At 31.0% G+C, this 19,483-nt stretch overlaps 1 protein-coding gene across 2 annotated transcripts in view; it reads right to left on the bottom strand.

Annotated features, from left to right (window-relative positions):
- Positions 1-2,060: 2,060 nt before the first annotated feature.
- The window catches only part of LOC134687452 (WD repeat-containing protein 3-like), a 46,905-nt gene continuing 29,482 nt past the window's right edge, over positions 2,061-19,483 (bottom strand). For both annotated transcript variants that reach the window (XM_063547764.1, XM_063547765.1), the window contains exons 8-26: positions 18,808-18,909; positions 18,137-18,234; positions 17,164-17,290; positions 16,073-16,263; positions 15,430-15,523; positions 14,866-14,967; positions 14,481-14,566; positions 13,003-13,071; positions 12,088-12,160; positions 11,582-11,739; positions 9,630-9,741; positions 8,967-9,101; positions 8,462-8,512; positions 7,367-7,432; positions 6,523-6,615; positions 5,510-5,604; positions 4,139-4,267; positions 3,479-3,572; positions 2,061-2,221 (exon numbers count right to left, since the gene is read on the bottom strand). In XM_063547764.1, coding sequence (XP_063403834.1) covers positions 2,069-2,221; positions 3,479-3,572; positions 4,139-4,267; positions 5,510-5,604; positions 6,523-6,615; positions 7,367-7,432; positions 8,462-8,512; positions 8,967-9,101; positions 9,630-9,741; positions 11,582-11,739; positions 12,088-12,160; positions 13,003-13,071; positions 14,481-14,566; positions 14,866-14,967; positions 15,430-15,523; positions 16,073-16,263; positions 17,164-17,290; positions 18,137-18,234; positions 18,808-18,909 — 2,028 coding nt within the window. In that variant the 3' untranslated portion in view covers positions 2,061-2,068. The remainder of the gene's footprint in view (positions 2,222-3,478; positions 3,573-4,138; positions 4,268-5,509; positions 5,605-6,522; positions 6,616-7,366; positions 7,433-8,461; positions 8,513-8,966; positions 9,102-9,629; positions 9,742-11,581; positions 11,740-12,087; positions 12,161-13,002; positions 13,072-14,480; positions 14,567-14,865; positions 14,968-15,429; positions 15,524-16,072; positions 16,264-17,163; positions 17,291-18,136; positions 18,235-18,807; positions 18,910-19,483) is intronic.

The following is a 19,483-nucleotide window of genomic DNA, read 5'->3' as shown; positions in this document are numbered from 1 at the left end:
TATATCAGATATTCAGTTTATCTAGATTTTCTGATATTTTATTTTCTTTACCAAGGCAGGTGGTCTGATCCTAGATCCCACTTATTGTTTAGTAAGTATTCTGTATCCCGCTCCTAGTTGCCATCATATTGCATGTAATTTCCAGTGTACTGTTTTCACACGGAATTATTGGACTTTCATATGTCGCACTTAAAAAAAATCTACTAATCCTGTATCAAGCTTAGACCACAATGAGACCAACTTATTTGTTTTTCGTTCATTTTTTACCTAAATAAGGCTGTTAGTTTTCTCGTTTGAATTGTTTTACATTGTGTTTATAGCTGATTATATGCGGTATGGGCTTTGCTCATTGTTGAAGGCCGTATGGTGACCTATAATTGTTAATGTTTGTGTCATTTTGGTCTTTTGTGGATAGTTGTCTCATTGGCAATCATACCTCATCTTCTTTTTTTATATTAGCAGTTATCCCTTTATTTTCACCTTTTAATTGTAAAACTCTTGGTGTGGATCAGTATTTAAACATCTTTCTTTCAATTTTTTGGCTAGGGATGATCCAGTTGCTGGTAGGGTTGGATCTATGAGATCTTTTTAGTGTTACATTCATTCTTATTTTTTTACTTATTTTGTACATTTTGGGGAGAGTGTATACATGATGAATGGCATTGTAATATGCTACAGTACCTGATTTTATTTACTGTCAACTACCAAAAACTTTTTTGGTTGGTGTCTTTAGATTCAATTGTATGTTTGTTTTTCTTTTTAAATGTAGTTATGTTATATATCTATTTCGGATGTATGTTTATACAATTTTGGCTATAAGATCCAAATTGTTGTCCACCTTAACCAATTATTTTAACTAAAGTGCACACAGTGAAATGCCTTGCATTTCTTTACTAACCATTGATTTTATGTTGATAGTCCTAAAAAAATAGGGCAAGGTCAGAACCAAACAAGAAATATATGTACACCTTAAAATCATTAACACCAAATATAGTTGACCTATCGTTTAAAGTTTGTAAGAAACAGATTTGACCATGAAAACTTAACATTGACCAATGAAAATGAGGTCAAGGTCAGATGATACCTACCAGACAGACATGTACACTTTGCAACCCTAACATACAACAAATAAAGTTGACCTATTGCTTATAGTTGAAGAAAAACAGACCTAGACATGAAAACTATCCACTGAGCAATGAAACCATTAAAATGAGGTGTCAGACAAATTAAAACTTTGAGACACCAAATATAGTTGACCTTTTAAATATAGTATTAAAAGACTATAACGTGATAAACTTAAACTTTGACCACTGAACCATGAAAATGAGGTCAAAGGTCAGATGACAACTACCAATTGGTCATGTACATCTTACAATCATTCAGTACCCCAAAATAGAAGACCTATTGCTTTTAGCATTTGATATAAGGACTTGACTACAGAAACTTATTCTTGTTCACTCATCCAAGAAATGAGCTCACGGTCAAATGAAAACTGTCTGACAGGCATAAGAACATAAGGCAAGATATGCACATACCAAATATAGTTATCCTTTTTACTCCTAATAGGAGAGAAATTTTCATTTAAAAAATCTAAAAGTAGTCACTGAACCATGAAAATGAGGTGAAAGATAATGGACATACTGAAACTTAATGATGTAAGGCATCTATACAGAAAGTATGAATCATCCAGGTCTTCCACAGTCTATAATATAAAGCTTTTAAAAAATTAGCTTACATTACCCCTGCTGCTGCCAGATCACTTTACCTATGTTTTAATTAATTCGGCAGATTTGACGAATTTCATGTCATCCTAAAGTAAACTCAAATAATAATTCCAATGAAGAAATGATATAAGAGGTGCAGAAGTACATCAACTTGACAAAGATTCTGTAAAAGTTTCACAAAATCTGGTCAGTGTTTCACGAAAAGTTGCAGATACAAACTGAAAAAGATACATTTCCAATACTATTAACTGGCTGCTTTAAAAAAACAAGGTACAAATTAAGCCAATCATGGCCCTTTTTGTAACTTGTTCTTTTGCAATGATTTAAGATTTCAGCAACATTTTTTATGTTTTAATAGATAAAATTGCTTTTTTCTTTTCTTTCTTCTTCTTTTTATTATATTGTCCACTAGCATCCATAAAGAATTGAACCTCCTGAGATTCTTCAATATGTCCCTTCATAAACTGTAATCCTGCTATATTGAAGCCTATCTGGTCCTATAAAAAACAAATATAAATGTTGAGGTATCTACAGAGATTTCTATTGATGTATGCCTAAGTATAATACAATATGTGGTACAGTCCTGCCATCATGATTTTTTTTCAATTTCACAAAAATCTTTTTTTGATAGAAGTTTTCATGTCAAAGTTAGAACTACTTAATCAGTGATTATTCTATAGTAAGTCATTACTTAGTTTGAAATTCATGAAAAAGACTTCAACTTATAGGAGCTGGATAGTAAGTTTAACTTATTATTTCACAGCACTCACTTCATACTAACAATTTATCAATTGATCAATTTGTTAAAATATTCTACCAGTTAATCAGTTTGTGGGAGAAGAATTTTCATCATCTATAGCTGTTTTCAATATTACAGACAAATTGCATTTTACACTTATATAAAAAAGAAGATGTGGTATGATTGCCAATGAAACAACTATCCACGAAAGACCAAAATGACACAGACATTAACAAGTATAGGTCACAGTACGACCTTCAACAATGAGCAAAGTCCATACCGCAAAGTCAGCTATAAAAGTTATGTTCTATTTCAACCTGTCAAATTCATGTTCATCAATTTGACCCGAATTCTCATATTTGATTCAAAACATAATTAAACATATATCCAATAATTGTGAAATATTTTTTTTATATATTCTGCTTATATAAATGTTTGAAACAAAAATAAATAATTTGTAGGTAATGCCCTTTTGGTCATGTCAGCCATGTTAGTTAATTGTATGCCAGTGAGGATAATTGTATAGGTTTAAAACTAATCCGAGATTACTCTGACGTCCAACGGCTGTTTTGTCAGACAAGTTGGGGCCGTGAGACGTCAGAGCTGTCCCATATCAAAGAGTGGATATTTGCCCACCCAAAATAGATGCTCTGCTTCGTTGCTTCTGGTGCAGACTGACGGCCTTGGAATTATATAAATCGGGCATCATTCTGTTCATTTTTCATTCATCTCTTCATTTATGCAAGTTTCACCTACCTGCCAACCTTTATTTTTCCATATTTTAACAGTTTTCACAGAGACCCATCTATTTCAGCATTTGGAAGTCAAAGTAATCTCGGACTAATTTAAAACAAAATACTTAAATGATTGAACGTAAGGTTTCAATTGGATTACAAGATTCACAAGAGTTAACAGACCATGACACATTCCAAGTGAAGAGAATATCTCACTTGATCCTTTGGGTATTAAGCTGAGCTAAAAGGATTTGTTAGAAGAAATCTATTGCAGTACTTACTCTAAGTTTGTTGACTTGATCCACTGTTTTTGTCCTTAGTCTATCTATCACAGGGAGTAAGACCTGATTGGATGTTATTTGTCCATGATGAACTCTGAAAATAAATCATCATAGGGTAAAATAAAGCTGAAACTCAAAATGATCAATATAATTTTAGTCTTATTAAATAGAAGAGAAAGCAATTGGACTCATCAACTCTAATTCTATAGCAATTTGTGAATGTACCATTTCTTAAATATAAAAGTCATAAAGGCAATCAGAGGCATCTTGTAGAATTTGTTATGGGATCATAAATGTATCTTGTATCTTCAGTCTGGTAGCACTTTGCCTTTTTCTCATAATTTTTCTGTTTATGATATATGAAGGATGAAACAAACATGGATAAAAGATTGACAGAGTGATTATAACTGGGCATAAATATCTTGGATCCTATGATTTCAACTAAAACAAAACAAGATTTTAATTTGTAGTATATAAAATAAACTCATCATAGATACCAGGACTAAATTTAGTATATACGCCAGACGCACGTTTCGTCTACAAATGATTCATCAGTGACGCTCGTATCCAAAAAAGTTACAAAGGCCAAATAAAGTACGATATATCTGTAAATATTACAAATCTAAAAACTTTAAAAGTTAACTCTTTTATGTAACTTACCGTAGAAGGAAGAATAAACATCTACAAGAGAGTTCTATTTCCCATCCTGAGTCTATAAAAACCTCCAACACTTTAAGCATGTCAATCACATAGGAAAAGGGCAGCACCAGCAGTGATTCCTCAAGTTCACTAAAAATAGTTCACAATTGCTTTCATAAACTGCTTTTTTAAATCAAGAGTGAAGACAAACATGCACTTTTGAACACATGAAAGAATAAATAATGGATACTAAAACAAACTGTTAATTTCTGTGTTATTTTGTCTCCGTAAAGAGTTGTCTCATTGGCAATCATACTACATCTTTTTTTTTATTGAAGATTAAATCTGATATTTTTTATAAGCAGACAAAGTTCGCAGGTGTACAAAGAAATGGCAAGTTCAATGAATCTTCATGTATGTAAAAAAATAGGTAAATAATTACTGAAATCGAGCATGCAGCAACACAATTTATGATGAATACTGGCATAGTATCATACTATTCAATTGTCCGTAAATTATATAGACAATAACTGTTTAGTGTCTTTAAATATCAGCTGTATTTGTACGAGGCTAGGAAACAAGGTGTATGCGAGCTTTTAGCGAGCTACTACACCTGTTTCGAGCCGAGTACAAATACAGCTGATATTTAAAGACACTAAACAGTTATTGTCTTTATCCTGCAATTAATTCTGTAAATTGTTTGTGTTTTGAAAAACACAAAAACTTACATATTTAGCATTTATTTTCGATTTGTAATCCCTTGAGGCCCGCGAAGTAATATCAAATTACTCATTACGCTGAAGATGGATTCGCAAAAAAGAAACTCGAATGGTCAATAATAATACATCGCTCAAGGTGAATAAATATCTATTTTAACATAACAACTAATTTCAACAGTAAAAATTAAAAACAAAACATTGTCCAATTTGAAATAGAAGTGTACGAGTTGTCCTACGCTTCAGACTTGACTTTCACTAAACATGCATGCTGAAATTGACATGGCTGATTTTGTAACACAATCATACACATTCAAGTTTTGAAATCGACAATTGTCATCGTCATTGGAATGCAAGTTGAATACACATTCTGAGGTCACACAGGTTCAAACAATACTCAGTCCGGCAGTGGGCGGAGCTTAGAAGCGATATCTGTATAGTATACAGATACAGCATAGCGATATCTGTAGGGCTGTATCTGTAAAGTAGGACACCCAATTGCAGGATAAAATTTAATAATTATATCCATTTTAAATCAGAGACGAAAAAGTTTTTGATGTATCACAAAATACATATTATTGTACATGGACGTGTAATATATATTTGATTGTACCGATTATTCTACAAACTATGAAAACATAGATAAAAGTATTGATGAATTAGCTCCATAACTTACCTTGATCTAACTTTCTTTAACATGACTAACATAAATCTGGCTGGTGATGACACATTATGAGCCAGTAACATGGGATGTGGTGTTGGCGGAGGTAGCTGCAAACACAAGATACAGTAAATATTGGATAAATAAAAATATCTTTAAGTCTACAGCAGTAACTAGGTCAAATTATGGCACTCAGCAAAAAAATCTTCTGTGATTTGTTACTATATATTATACAATAATTATAATTTAGATATCTGCTCAACTTCTGCAAGAAGGGATGATAATGGCAGAGAAATTTTTGTTGTTGGTAATATTCTATAATTAGGCCGATTGGAAGGCAATTTATTGGAATCTGTAACAATGTATTGCACACATATACATTGTTTATTCTCAAAAGATCTACTCAAAAATTTCATAAGAATTGACATTAAAAGTACTTTTTGCTAATTCTATTCCTACATTCTTTCTTATATTACACTGGCAATATTAGGTTAATATATTTGTGATTGAAATTTTGATATGAAAAAGAAACAGATTTGACCAAAATATTTCATTGATAATCATATTTATCTACATTTTCTATGGTGATAATCTGTAAGGATGCTTTGGTGAACTATAAATATAGATGTTCAAACTCAATTAATCTCTTTTATCACAACTTATGTCAAACCATGGAACGAGCACACTGACGACTTACAAAATTTACTTCATATGTCATTGGTTACGTTTTTTTTTTTTATAATTGAGTTACAGCTTATTTCCTAATGCTTGTAGAGAAAAACTATGGTTGGCTTGCTTGCTTTGTTTAAACATTTACCAAAGATTTGTAATTAAGATTGACATCTTGAAAAATATTTATAGGCATAGTTAAACCTGTATAAATTATATTTAAATTTGATTTGAAGTTATTCGCATTACTTTTTTTACAATATACAAACAAAGCAAACTAGCTAAGCAAAGTCTTGCTCTACATGCATTGTGAAATAAGCTGTAATGTGATCATGAACAGTGTTAATATACTAACTAACCTCCTTTCCTTTCTCTTTACACTCCTCTGCATGTTGTTCTAACTTCAATGTTTCCTCTTTATAGAGTTCTAAAGCTTCCATAATTTTTTCAGCCTTTATAAAATAATAAGTTCACACATATATAAAATATAAAGATATAAAAAAAGATGTGGGATGAGTGCCAATGAGACAACTCTTCATCCAAGTACCATTTGTAAAAAGTAAACCATTATAGGTCAAAGTATGGCTTTCAACATGGAGCCTTAGCTTACATCGAACAAAAAGCTATAAAAGGCCTCAAAAACAGCTACTATAAAAACAGTCAAACAGGAAAACATATAGTCTAATCTATACAAAAATTGTGAACACTTATGGACCACATCAACCAATAACTACCACTGTTCGAAAGGCAGGTTTCTAATGTTTGTGTAAAGCTAGGTCGAAAACATTATACTAAATATAATGATACATATAAAGCACTGACAGCTATAAATCTTTATCTTGTTGCAAAATTACTTTTTACCTTGGTTTCCAGTAGTTTTATATACATGTGGTATTTAAACAAGATACAAAAAATTGTTTACAAATTTCAAAAGTCTGAATTTTACTTTTAATAAAGTTTTATTGAGTTACTCTGCAGAATTAAATTGAATTTTCCAAATAAAGTTGAAGTCAGTTCACCTTTTTGAATGCCAAACTCCTTTACCCTGATGACAACCTCTTTGGCAATATTGCAATATACTCATTTTTGTAATTTGTATAATGAATGCATTTTTTCTCACATATTTGTGTTATTCTGGGACAATTGCTTTGTTGTATCCTTTAACAGCAGTGAACTTATCAGCATTCACGGTAAAAATCTTACCCCTTTTACTGTTTCAATACTTTTCTTTCCTGCTAGCCCTACTTCAGTGTTTGTCTCCCCTGCCACCTATAAAATAATACATTTCTATTGGGAAAACTATAATCAAGAGGTCAATATGTCTACCATGATTTTATTTCGCTACATTTATTTATATTAATTTTAAATTACTTCTATGGAAATAACATAATAAGGACACAAAAAATAATGTTTAACATTTTGTGTAAGTGTTAATCCATTTATATGGGTCAAAATCTTTAATTGTTTTTACATAGGCAGTAATGGTAAGTTTTTTTCCTGTAGCTCAGTCCATATCGTTAACTTGGATATGTATGATAGCTTGTTTCGAAGCTGTGACATTTTCACATATGTGGTTAAATTTTCGGGGTACGAAGTGGGATTACTTTTTCCGTAAATTAGCAAACCCCGAACATCCTGTTGTGATGCGGCTCCTTGTGGTAAAATATTCCCTTTTTAACACAATAAGTTCTTTGAAAATTTAATACTTTGAACACATTCAATAGCTCCATAGTTTTTACACATTTATTCTATGTTCCTCTACTTTCCTAATCACCACAAATGATTAAGTTCAGTCATTTGCTAAAAATAGAAACATGTCCAATATCACTACACAGAGATTTTTTCTTTACACGTGACTTTTGAGTTCCTCATTTCAAGGCGCATTAGGGATGTTGTCCCATATGAATGAGGATAGGAAGTTAAACTAAAATATTTTGGTGGTGGTGCTTTCTTAAAAGTTCCTTAAACCATCAACATCCATTTTTAATAATGAAGTAGCCCTAATATAAAATTTCTAATATACCAATTGAGAATATGTTTCATAATTTCATTATCAGACTCTAGCAAAGATAAATTTTACACAATTAAATCTGATTGATCCTTAGTATAAACATTCTTTATACTTGTATATTTACATAACCAATTAAAGAAGGATGGTTTATGAATTATAAAACTTTTGAACAATTTAAAAAGTTTTTTCTTGATACTGGTGAAATATAATTTTAATACTACTGCGCATGGACGTAAATCAAAGCTAAGCCCAGACATCCTGACTGAGACAGACCAATAAGAACATACCACAGGTTCTCCTGATTGTGCAACAGAATCTTCATATTCTGCTTCTCTTTCCTGAAATTTATTTGTGTAAAATGTAATAATTGTTAAACAGTAAGAAAGAATAATCTGTATAAAAGCAAAATATAAATTTAGAAAGTTTAAAGATTATAAACAGCTGTTGGTAACTGAACTGTGATTTTTCATTTTGTGTTTTTTTTAATGACAATAAACTACACAGGCAAACGTGAAAGGCTGTTATGATTGCAAGTAAAACTGGTTTTAACTCTTTCACATTTTAAGCTTGTATCAAGTGTTGTTTGCTGTTGTTAGTCATATATTTTTTCATGTGATTACAGTGTTGGTGGCTAATTTGGTCGGTCCAACTTTCAATCTTATTTCATAATTTCTATTTTTTTGCTATTTTGCTATGCATTGTCTAAAATTTTATTTGAGATAATACATGTGTCTAATTAGCACAGTTCATTCTGATTTTTACAATTTATAGATATTTAACAAAAATATATACCATTTCTCTTTCCTCTTCTAAAACTAATGGTTCTTTTGACCTTTCCCACAATCTCAATGACTTGTCATGGGATCCACTGACCATAAAGTGACCTGCTGAACTAACTGTCAAGCTCCATATTTCTGCATGATGAGCCTAAAATATAACAAACAAAAACCTCCATTAGGTGACCAGCTGAACTAACTACCAAGATCCATACTTCTGCATGATGAGCCTAAAATTGTATAAAAGAACTTGCAACTTTCAATAGTATATCACATGTCTTTTTTTTTTGGCTTAGACACCAAAATGCTATCAAGATTTTGTGATTTTTAATCTTGCAATTTCAAGTAATAGGAGCAAGGAAGTTTTAAAAATTATACTTTTATTTTCAAATGATATAACAATACCTCTATCTTACTAGTGCTTAGATTTGAAAAAGTTTAAGAAATCAACTGTTACATTTTAAGAAATTATGATGCATTTTAAGTTTTAAGTTTAATACCACATAATTAAAAGGAGATGTGGAGTAAATTTAAATGAAACAGCATCATAAAGGCAAACTATACATCAGAAGATAACACATAATTTACATCTATAGTACTAAAATTTATATTAGTTGCAGTTCACATACTTATATTTAGAATTATTTCCATTTAGAGAAGTTAAATTTAGAGTACTTACAGTAAGTGTAGTAATATGTTCAAAGTTATCAGCATCCCATTGTTTAATCTTGCCATCCTTCCCTCCAGTGAAGAACAGATGTGTTTTAGCTACAAACTGTAGACACATTATACTGAAAAATAATTAAAAACATCACAAATCATTGATGTGTTTACTCATTTTAATGGTACAGGTAAAACATATTTCAAAGGTTGAAGCAAAATTGTGAAAATTTATACCCTACTTACTATTACGTTGAAGAAAGATTCCATGCTCATGGTATAAAATCTAAATTATATAATGTTGCAAAGGGACATAACTCAAAAACAGTAAAATTGATACAACCCAAATTCTTGATCCGGGCTTCTTTTGGTAATAAGTATAGTGCATAATTTTCATTACATTTTGTTGAGGCCAACTAAAGTTACAGAACTGAAATCAATTTTATGAACTTACAGATGGACAGAATGTTGAACAAGGGTAACACTTATGGTGACTTGAATAACACCCGTATCACTCAGATTACAATTCTACCTTGACAGGTAAGTTTGTATTTAGCCTATAAAATACTTATTTAGCCTTGAGAATTGAAAGGTCAGTTTATCCCATTCATACAATAGAAGTTGATAAATTTGGCTTCATGCCATTTACCTTGTCCAAAATTTAGGTCACTTTATTGTTATATTGTTAAAGTACAAAAGAACCCTATATTCTAACCAATACTTAAAACTTTGTGCATCTTGATTAAATTGTTAAAAATCTGTTAATGTTGAGTTTTTTGGGGTTATTTTCTGCCTTTTAATTGCATATTTCTTTACATGGTAGTTTTTTTTTCAGATATAAAAAAAAACTATTTGCTTGACTTTATAGAAATTGTTTATGCTTACAAATTATTTATTACACATTACACTGTCTTGTTTTTTATTTACACCAAATCTGACAGATTATTATTTAGTTGCAAAATATTTTAAAGGAGAGCTGAAATTTTTCCTGTCTTTAAATGTGCATTGAAGGTTAAAATAATCATAATGTAAACAAGAATGAAGAAAACATCTTGGTCCCCAAAAAAACCCATCATCAATCAGGATATATATAATTTAAAATATAAATAATAATTTATTATACTAATATCAGTTGAAATCTCAAGCCACTGTTTTGCATGTTTACAATGTAGGTGCATGTCCCAACAGAAAATCAATAAAATATGGCAGTGCAATGTACTCTTAGCACAAACACATAAGGTCACTGTGAAATAGACATCTAAGGCAAGAAGCAGTCAGTTATACCAAACCAGTTTGACTAGATGTCTAGTTTAAAACTAGATTGACTAGATGTGTCCTATATTTTGACAATGTAAATGACATGAGGACCTGCATCGTTTTTTTTTAATATCTGTATTCTTTTAATTTTTAGGGCTTTTTTCTTTTAATAGCCTTAAAAATAACTCTCATTCTGTAAAATTCTCACGAAAATGATTTTACTATTTAGACTTTCTGTTACAACATTATTTATCAATTCTGTACATTGACTGTTATATTATCAGTATTGCATTACAGTTACGTTTTCAGTTATTCTGCACAGTTATTCTTTATACTTTTGCACTGCATCATTCTCTATTCTTTATTTTGTTGTCCATTTTCTCTATTCTTTAATTTTTTTGTTTCCTTTACATGTATTCTCTATTCTGTAAACCCCATTTTGACCCTCATAGGTAAACTTCTATTGTATGAATGGGATAAACTGACCTTTCAATTCTCAAGGCTAAATAAGTATTTTGTAGGCTAAATACAAACTTACCTGTTAAGGTAAATTTGTAATCTGAGTGATACCGGTGATTTTCAAGTCACCATAATGCCCCCTTCGCTGTGGCAGGGTCTTTCAAAGCAGACAAACAATTGGCATGATGAATGCAGTATAATACTTATAATCAGGGAATAATTTTTTCAAATCAATCCTTATAACATTGTACTTACCTGTCATCATGAGCAAATATTGACTTATGGCAGTCACCAAAATCCATGCCCCAGATTTTGACATTACGATCAGCTGATCCAGTAATTAGCAGTGAACTATCTGATGATATATCTAAACACAAAACTGGTAGTTTATGTCCATACATAGATAGGAAAAACTACAAAAAATTAAATGCACACATAAAATTTAAACTTTTTAATGTTCAAATAATGGATTCAATAATCATTTACATTTTTGTATATGCTTATTATACATTTCAAATGCTACAAACTGAATTTTCAGTACTTGGACAAATAGCCCTCTGAAATTATTTTTTAAGTCTAGCAATAATGATGCAATATATAACTTTAAAAATCCATTTCAAATGAAAATAACTTAATAGCTAATAATTGAAAATGAGAATAAATTACCAATCATGAATTTAGGGGAAAATATGTAAAGTAATTTTACCAAAATCGAATTGTTAATGAGGCATTTTAGACACTGAGTTTGAAGGTAAACTAACCTTTAAGGTATCTGTGAAGAAAACCTTGACAGTATTGTCCAACAACGCAACAGCTATATATCTTTGATCTGGACTGAAATTCAAACAAGGAAGCTATTAAACCAAGAGTTCCAAATGGTGAAGTTGAAATCATCCCTTCGTAAATTTTACGGATGCCATCACGAGTTGGTTGACCGTTATGGAATAACCGTTTCACAAATGATATCAGATATGTTCCTTACGTCGTAACTACAATCCCCTTCCCTTTCATGAATTTACCTACCAAATTAGACTATTTACCGGATTTGTAATCACATAAGTGTAATCACATAAGCAACACAACGGGTGCCGCATGTGGAGCAGGATCTGCTTACCCTTCCGGAGCACCTGAGATCACCCTTAGTTTTTGGTGGGGTTTGTGTTGTTTATTCTTTAGTTTTCTATGTTGTGTCATATGTACTATTGTTTTTCTGTTTGTCTTTTTTTATTTTTAGCCATGGCGTTGTCAGTTTGTTTTAGATTTATGAGTCCCTTTGGTATCTATCATCCCTCTTTTGGTAAATCTTTAGAATGTTGGTATTTGAATATTTTACACTGCTGTGGAACCGCTGATAAAAAAAAAAGGAAAAAAATTGTCCTTCCTTTTCCTGGTGTCAATCCTTCTTTGTGGGTAATTATAAACTTTAAACAAAGACAACTTTGTTTTTATGTTACTTTCATTTTGGGATTTAAAAGAACAACATCTTTTTGAGAGGTAAATCTAAATAATTCTTCTTGTCCTTATGATTTTCCTTTAAAATCAAATTTACATATGGAATATTTCCCAATTTGATCTTAAACATGATTTTGCCCAAATACACCCCCCCCCCTTCCTCTCTAAAAGTTTTACAGTACATTCTTTAGTCAGAATCAAGAGTTATATTGTTATATCATTACCTGTACTTTACACCTAGCACATCTTCATCCATCTGAAGTGTCTTCACATGCTCCAAACTTAATCTTTTACTGTAAAATTATTGTTAAATATTATACACAATCAATATTCATATTAAACAATTTAAAATCACTTTCCAACAAGAGACAAGAGGCTGTCACAACTATAGCAAATTTGATTTATTAACATTTATTTGTGTCCTGGCAATATCACAAGGACCATAACTGATGAACGGTAAAAGTGAAAATCGTCAATTTCAAATTTGACCTCCATTTTGTTTTCAGTATCAACATATTAAAATTTGAAAAGCTTAGGTTGAATGGTTCATGAATAAATGCAACAACATGAATGGAAATGCAATTTTTCAAACTTTCAAGAACCATAACTCCTGAATGGTAAAAGTCAAAAGCGTCATTAATGAACTTGACCTCCATTTTGTCATCAGTAACAACTTATTCAAATTTGAAAAGCTTTGGTTGAACAGTTCATGAGTAAATGCACAGACATGACTGGAAACACCATTTTCCAATCTTTCAAGAACCATAACTCCTAAACGGTAAAAGTCAAAAGCGTCATTAATGAACTTGACCTCCATTTTGTCATCAGTAACAACGTATTAAAATTTGAGAAGCTTTGATTGAAGATTGAGGGAAGGATGGCAAAAATAAAACAAAGTATTCAAATTTTGAAATCAAAATAGCAATACTTTAACATCTTAAACAAGATATGCAAATATTCAAAGTCAATGAACCATGACTGAGTTACAGGGCTAAACAATCTCCATGTAAATGAGATGTGCCAATGCTAATACACCTGCATACCAAATACCATTGACTTATTATAAGTCATTCCCAAACCTAAATACAAACATTAACTTGTAAACTATGTAAAAGTTTCAAAGGCAATGAATCATGAAGAGGGGGTGGGGCTATATAATCTCCAAGTAGACAATACTTGCAAATGCAAATAAATTTGACATTAGCGTTTCATCTTAAACTGATCTAATCACAAACTAATACGTGTTAACTAAGATAAGTTTCAAAGTCATTAGACTGTGACTGAGGGGTCGAGGTCAAATATTCTCTATGGAAATGAGATGTGCCAATGCTTACACAACTGAATACCATTTAACATTGGCCTACCACTAATGGTTCCCCTTGAACTGACCTAATCACAAACTAGTATGTGTGTTAATGTTTGAAAGTCAATAGACCGTGACCGAGGGGTCAAGGCCAAACAATCTCCATGAAATGATGCTTATACAACTGCAAACCAAATATTGTTGACCTACCATTTGTGGTTAACAATAAACTAGACATAATCACAAACTAAAACATTGTTGATGCTTCCGCTGGAAACAGCATACCTATGTCTCGCCTATGACTCCATCAAGGCGATTTAAAAATCATTGTTGTTTAATACATGTTAAATTTTTTATTTGTTTAAACAAATTTTTAAACTGATCCTTGTATAACCTCACCTTGATTCAGAATATGTCTCATCTGATACCATCTCAAAGTTCCAGAACTTGACAGTTTTATCTGCACTACCAGTTACTACACCTCTCTGTAAATATATAATATTGATACATACTGATATATTTACTCTCTCAAATACTTACTTGACAGTCAAATCATGTAATGGTTTTGTTTTTATCTTGTATTAAATTAATTTCCCTGAATGAAAGAGCTTTCAGTACTTAATAAAGCTCTGAAGTTTAATGTATTTGTTGAACAAAACGATATTTCAAAGATGCTTTATAACCATAATAGATTAACAATAATCAGTGTATATTTCTTATTTCAAATGATATCTCATTATTGTCTATATTATCTAATGGGATTAAAAATGTATAAACTACATACCTTATCTGGTGCCATACATATACCCCATACAGCAGTTGTATGGCTATCTATAGTATCCAGCAAAACACCACTTGCTACATCAAACAACTGCAGTTTACCACCCTGGAAACAGTATAAACAAGTAGATATACAGATATTTCTCCATAAAAGTTATACTGTACAGTGAGAAATATTTGTGAGAGGTTTATTTTGCCAATTTTTGAGATGAAGATAAAATCATGAAAAATACAGAAGTACGTATAATGTAAAATAGTTTTATGATGAAATAAACATCTTGATGTCTGCATCTTTTAGGTAACAACACATCAAACTTAGTGAACATATGTTGACTATTTTTTGTAATTTTTTGATCACTTAAATAATAGCAAAAGCAAGGTAATTTTCAACAAACAGTATTTCAGATGAATGTTCAAACATGATTGTTGATGAATCGAAAGTTAAACTGAAGGAAGACACAAATGCTACATTTACCAAGTACTATAACAGTTTAGTATGAAAACTTAAATATTGAGAAAATAGTGGCACCAGAAAATGTAGCCAGTTGTGGTACTAAGATCTACAAACCTTTGTTCCCACAATAACAATTCTGTCACCAGGTGCAAATAAAGAACACAAAGCATAATCACACTCCATGGTTCTTATACACTGTAATGTTGATCTAAATAAAAAAAGATTGAAAATAAGACTATGTATGGATATTTAACTCAAAACACAGCCGTTAAAAGTTTTGTTTAAATAAAATACTTTGACTGTTAAAAATTGAAATAATGTTCAGTTCGAAACACATTCAAAGATTGCATTTTTAACAGCAATTTTGTTTTAGCAAATGTATATTTAAATAAACGGAAAATTATTGTATGGGACACAGATGATGCCCCCACTTGCATATAGTTTTGTAAAGGAGCATGATTCAAGAACCATAAAAGTAACCCAACGAGGGGAGAGACAAGGGTAGCACTAAATGCACCCTCCAATTTGGTGGGGGCATAAAATTTGGATCTTCTGATGTGAAGAAAATCAGCTGTCATCATATCATAAATGTTATTAATACATTATATTTAGTACTCATGAAATTGTATAAATCATGCTTTTTTTGCCTAAACAAACCAAGGTTTGCAACCTTATTGTGTTTTCTGAACGCTGTGCATACTTTCTGCAACTATTCTAGTACAGCTAAATTCATGTTATCAGAGATCATATAACATACCTATTCCATATTTTAACTGTTTCCCCACTTCCAGACAGGATAGCAGTATTATCAGAACTGGTACATATTGTCCTTACATCAGTACGGTGACCAGCCATCATTAGTTTCTGGCTATTAGTTATCTCCCCATTTTTATCACGTTGATTTACACAACAACTTTCAATGGTATTGTTATTTAACAAAGCAAGAACCTAGAAATATCAATGAATTTACATGTATATCAAAATTTTACTATGAAATATAGTTTCCATATCAAAAGACAGTAAAAGGATTTTTCTGTATTTACCAATCAGCTCTTGAATATAAGTTGGCAAAAGGAAATTCATATCTTTTACAAAGCGCAACTACTAGATATAAGCAATACTTAATTGTTAGGGTGCTATAAACAGTTTGGTTTAAAAAACTAGGGGTTATTCCCCAAACTAAAAATAGACATGGAGGGAAGCCCTTTTTATCAACATAATTGGTAAAAAAGTATTATGTTTTTTGTATTTGGTTGTAAAAATATGTTAATTAACTTTAATTAAAACAGGTTGAATGATTAAAATAATTTAGAAAATTAGATAAAATATACATGTTTTCAGGGGAGACAACACTGTAAACATCCTGGTTTTTTAGCAGTGAAAATTTAAAACTTATTTGCAGCCACCGTAGCTCTTTTCGGATCAGGCCAACATACCCTGAAGCATGAATTTTTTGAAAGCCCAGGTAAAATCTATGAAATTCATAACAGTTTTGATTAGGAAAAATGTGCATGTATCATGTCTTCATCGGTGTGCACATTACCTGATTCAGGTTTTTTTAAGCTTAGATTAGGCAATGTTTTTCCCATTTTCTCTGAATATAACTATTTTATACTATTAAAAGTACATTTTATTTTTTTTCATTATAAACTAGAGAACATTCTGAATGCAGTGATATCTAGTTTTATACAAGTATCTTTATTAATCAGTCCACCACTAAGGGTCACTTTAAATATGCATGGTCCCTCAAAATATTACGCCATAGAAAAAACTGTTGATTGCACCCTTAGTGATATCCTTCAAATGCCTGAAGTCTAAACAAAATCCTAAAAAGAGATGACCTCATACCTTTGTTTGTGCTGGTCCTTCTAATATGATATCAAAAGAGGATAGTTTGGCTGATAGTTTTACATTATTAGCATGACTTATTTCATCTTCTAATTTCAGGTCTGCCTTTACTTCTTCATCTTCATCCCTAAATAAAAAAAAAATCATGCAATCAACAAAACAAAACTATTTGTAAATGATCATTTATGTAATCATTACATCTCATGATGACATGAAAAACCTATTATTGAGATAAAAATTTAACCTCCTAGGACAGAACATTCCATTTACTACCCTTTTCTAGATATACTGTTTTTATATAATAATAATAGATTTCTATTTATTTCAGCTCTTTGTTTTATACAAAGCTTCTTAGTTTGTGTGGTTAAACTAAAATATCATTAACATATAAGCTAGCAAATGTTCTGGGATTAGCTTACCTGTTTTATTCCATAAGGTATAGTTTTTTTATTATCCACAACTTTTTTAACCATACTAAATACACAAAACATTGTCCACGATATTCCTTTTAAAGAGGACTTGGGTGGCCAATATAGACTATGTTGTTCATCTTTTGTATGACTAGGATGTCAACACTGAGGTTTTGAGTTAGAATACTGTATTTGGCATGTGTTAGAACACTGTATTTGGCATGTGTATTCAACTCCCAAAATAATTTGATTAGGACTGTTAGTTTTCCTACTGAAGGTCATGTTTCTTTTCTGGCAAACCAGTTTCCTCTACCAATTAAAAGGGCCAACATGATATAACATATAGTGAAAAAGTGGTGTTAAACATCAACAATCAATCAATCATCAATCCAAACAAAAAACATGATGATCATACTGATTTGGGACAGGTGCTTGTTTATGTGCAGGGTCAAACTAGTTTTTTGAGATCTCAACCCTTTCCTATATTTAATCTATATTAAGAGCTTAAATGATTATGAAAGAATGAATACAGTATATCATTTACATCATTCTTCATAACTTACTTCAATTTTTTGTTTAATCTTTTCTGTCTTTTGGCTAAATGTTTCCTTAATTCTTCAGTGCTTGGTAAACTGAAAACCTCTAAAACGTGATCTGTTCCCTAAGAAAAAATAATGATAAATTATTCATAGAATGTCTGAGAATATGAAAACAAGAAAGAAAAACACTGAAAGAGGCTGAAGAAATGTCTTGCAATTAATATAGTATGAGTAACCCCATAGATATCTTAATCTAGTGCAAATAACAACAGGTCTATTATTTAATGGATTTTATTCTAATATAACAAACCTGCATTAGGGTTGAAAAAAATTCTTGCTAGATATCAGCCCAAAATTTGCAAAACATAATTTTTAGAACCACAAATATAGAGATTCAAGCCCTTTAACGATTTCTTTTGCTTTATGGCCAATTTATCATCCTGATCACAATTATATTTTTGTCTTCTGTGATTGGACTGAACTCTTTGTTTTAACAGGTTTTTACATTTATACAGTTTTTTTGGTCCGGAATTTCAACTTAAGTATGGGGGAAAAATTTATTTTCTGACATGTCACTAACAATTTGTTTTTGTTGACTTTAGTTGGTTCTGTCAATTTGTCCAGAACTTTTTTTATTAAGTCAAACTTTTGATTCTTTCATGAGAATGCAAACAATCATCAAAGTTCAAACTTACATGACATGCAAGTACACTTCCTGTTTCATCTGTTGCCATGGAAACCACTCTGTGTCTGCCTTTTCTCATTACTGAACCAATCTTTTTACATTTTAAAATATTCTGAAATGTGATTGGTTAGATTAAAGCAATTTATATATCAAAGAATTAGTATCCTTAAAGAGTTATACTTTAAATGAAGACATGATACTGATTTATGGCTCTTTATGTCCAGCTTAAGATGCATATTAAGAAAATATGTTTATGCAATATGAACAAGAAGCCTTTTTTGTACTAGACCAACCCAAAGAGCTGGATATTTAACATGCTTGGTCACAATGTAACTTTTGGAATTGTTTCATATCTTTCCCCAGATACATCAATCTGACTCCTAGCAAACTAGTCTTTGCTCTAAACCCATCAGGCTGCATGCATTATTAAAAAGTCATTAGTTTGACCAGGACAGGATTGAACCAATGATCTCCTGTATTATTGGGAGCACCCTGCCACATAACTTAAGATAAGAGCATGGTAACACACATTGAAAATACACTTTTTAAAGATTATTGGTAAGAATTAATCGGTTTTTACTGTGATTATTAACTCAAAAACTGAAATGGCACTATACTGATATGCAAAAGTGTACCCAATATAGCGTATTCTATTTTATAATTAAATATAAGTAAAATCTTAATCA

This window comes from Mytilus trossulus, chromosome 10 (assembly GCF_036588685.1).
Source record: "Mytilus trossulus isolate FHL-02 chromosome 10, PNRI_Mtr1.1.1.hap1, whole genome shotgun sequence".
Taxonomy (NCBI): Eukaryota; Metazoa; Mollusca; class Bivalvia; order Mytilida; family Mytilidae; genus Mytilus; species Mytilus trossulus.
Note: the sequence above shows the minus strand (reverse complement) of the source record. Positions and strands in the feature narration are given on the sequence as shown.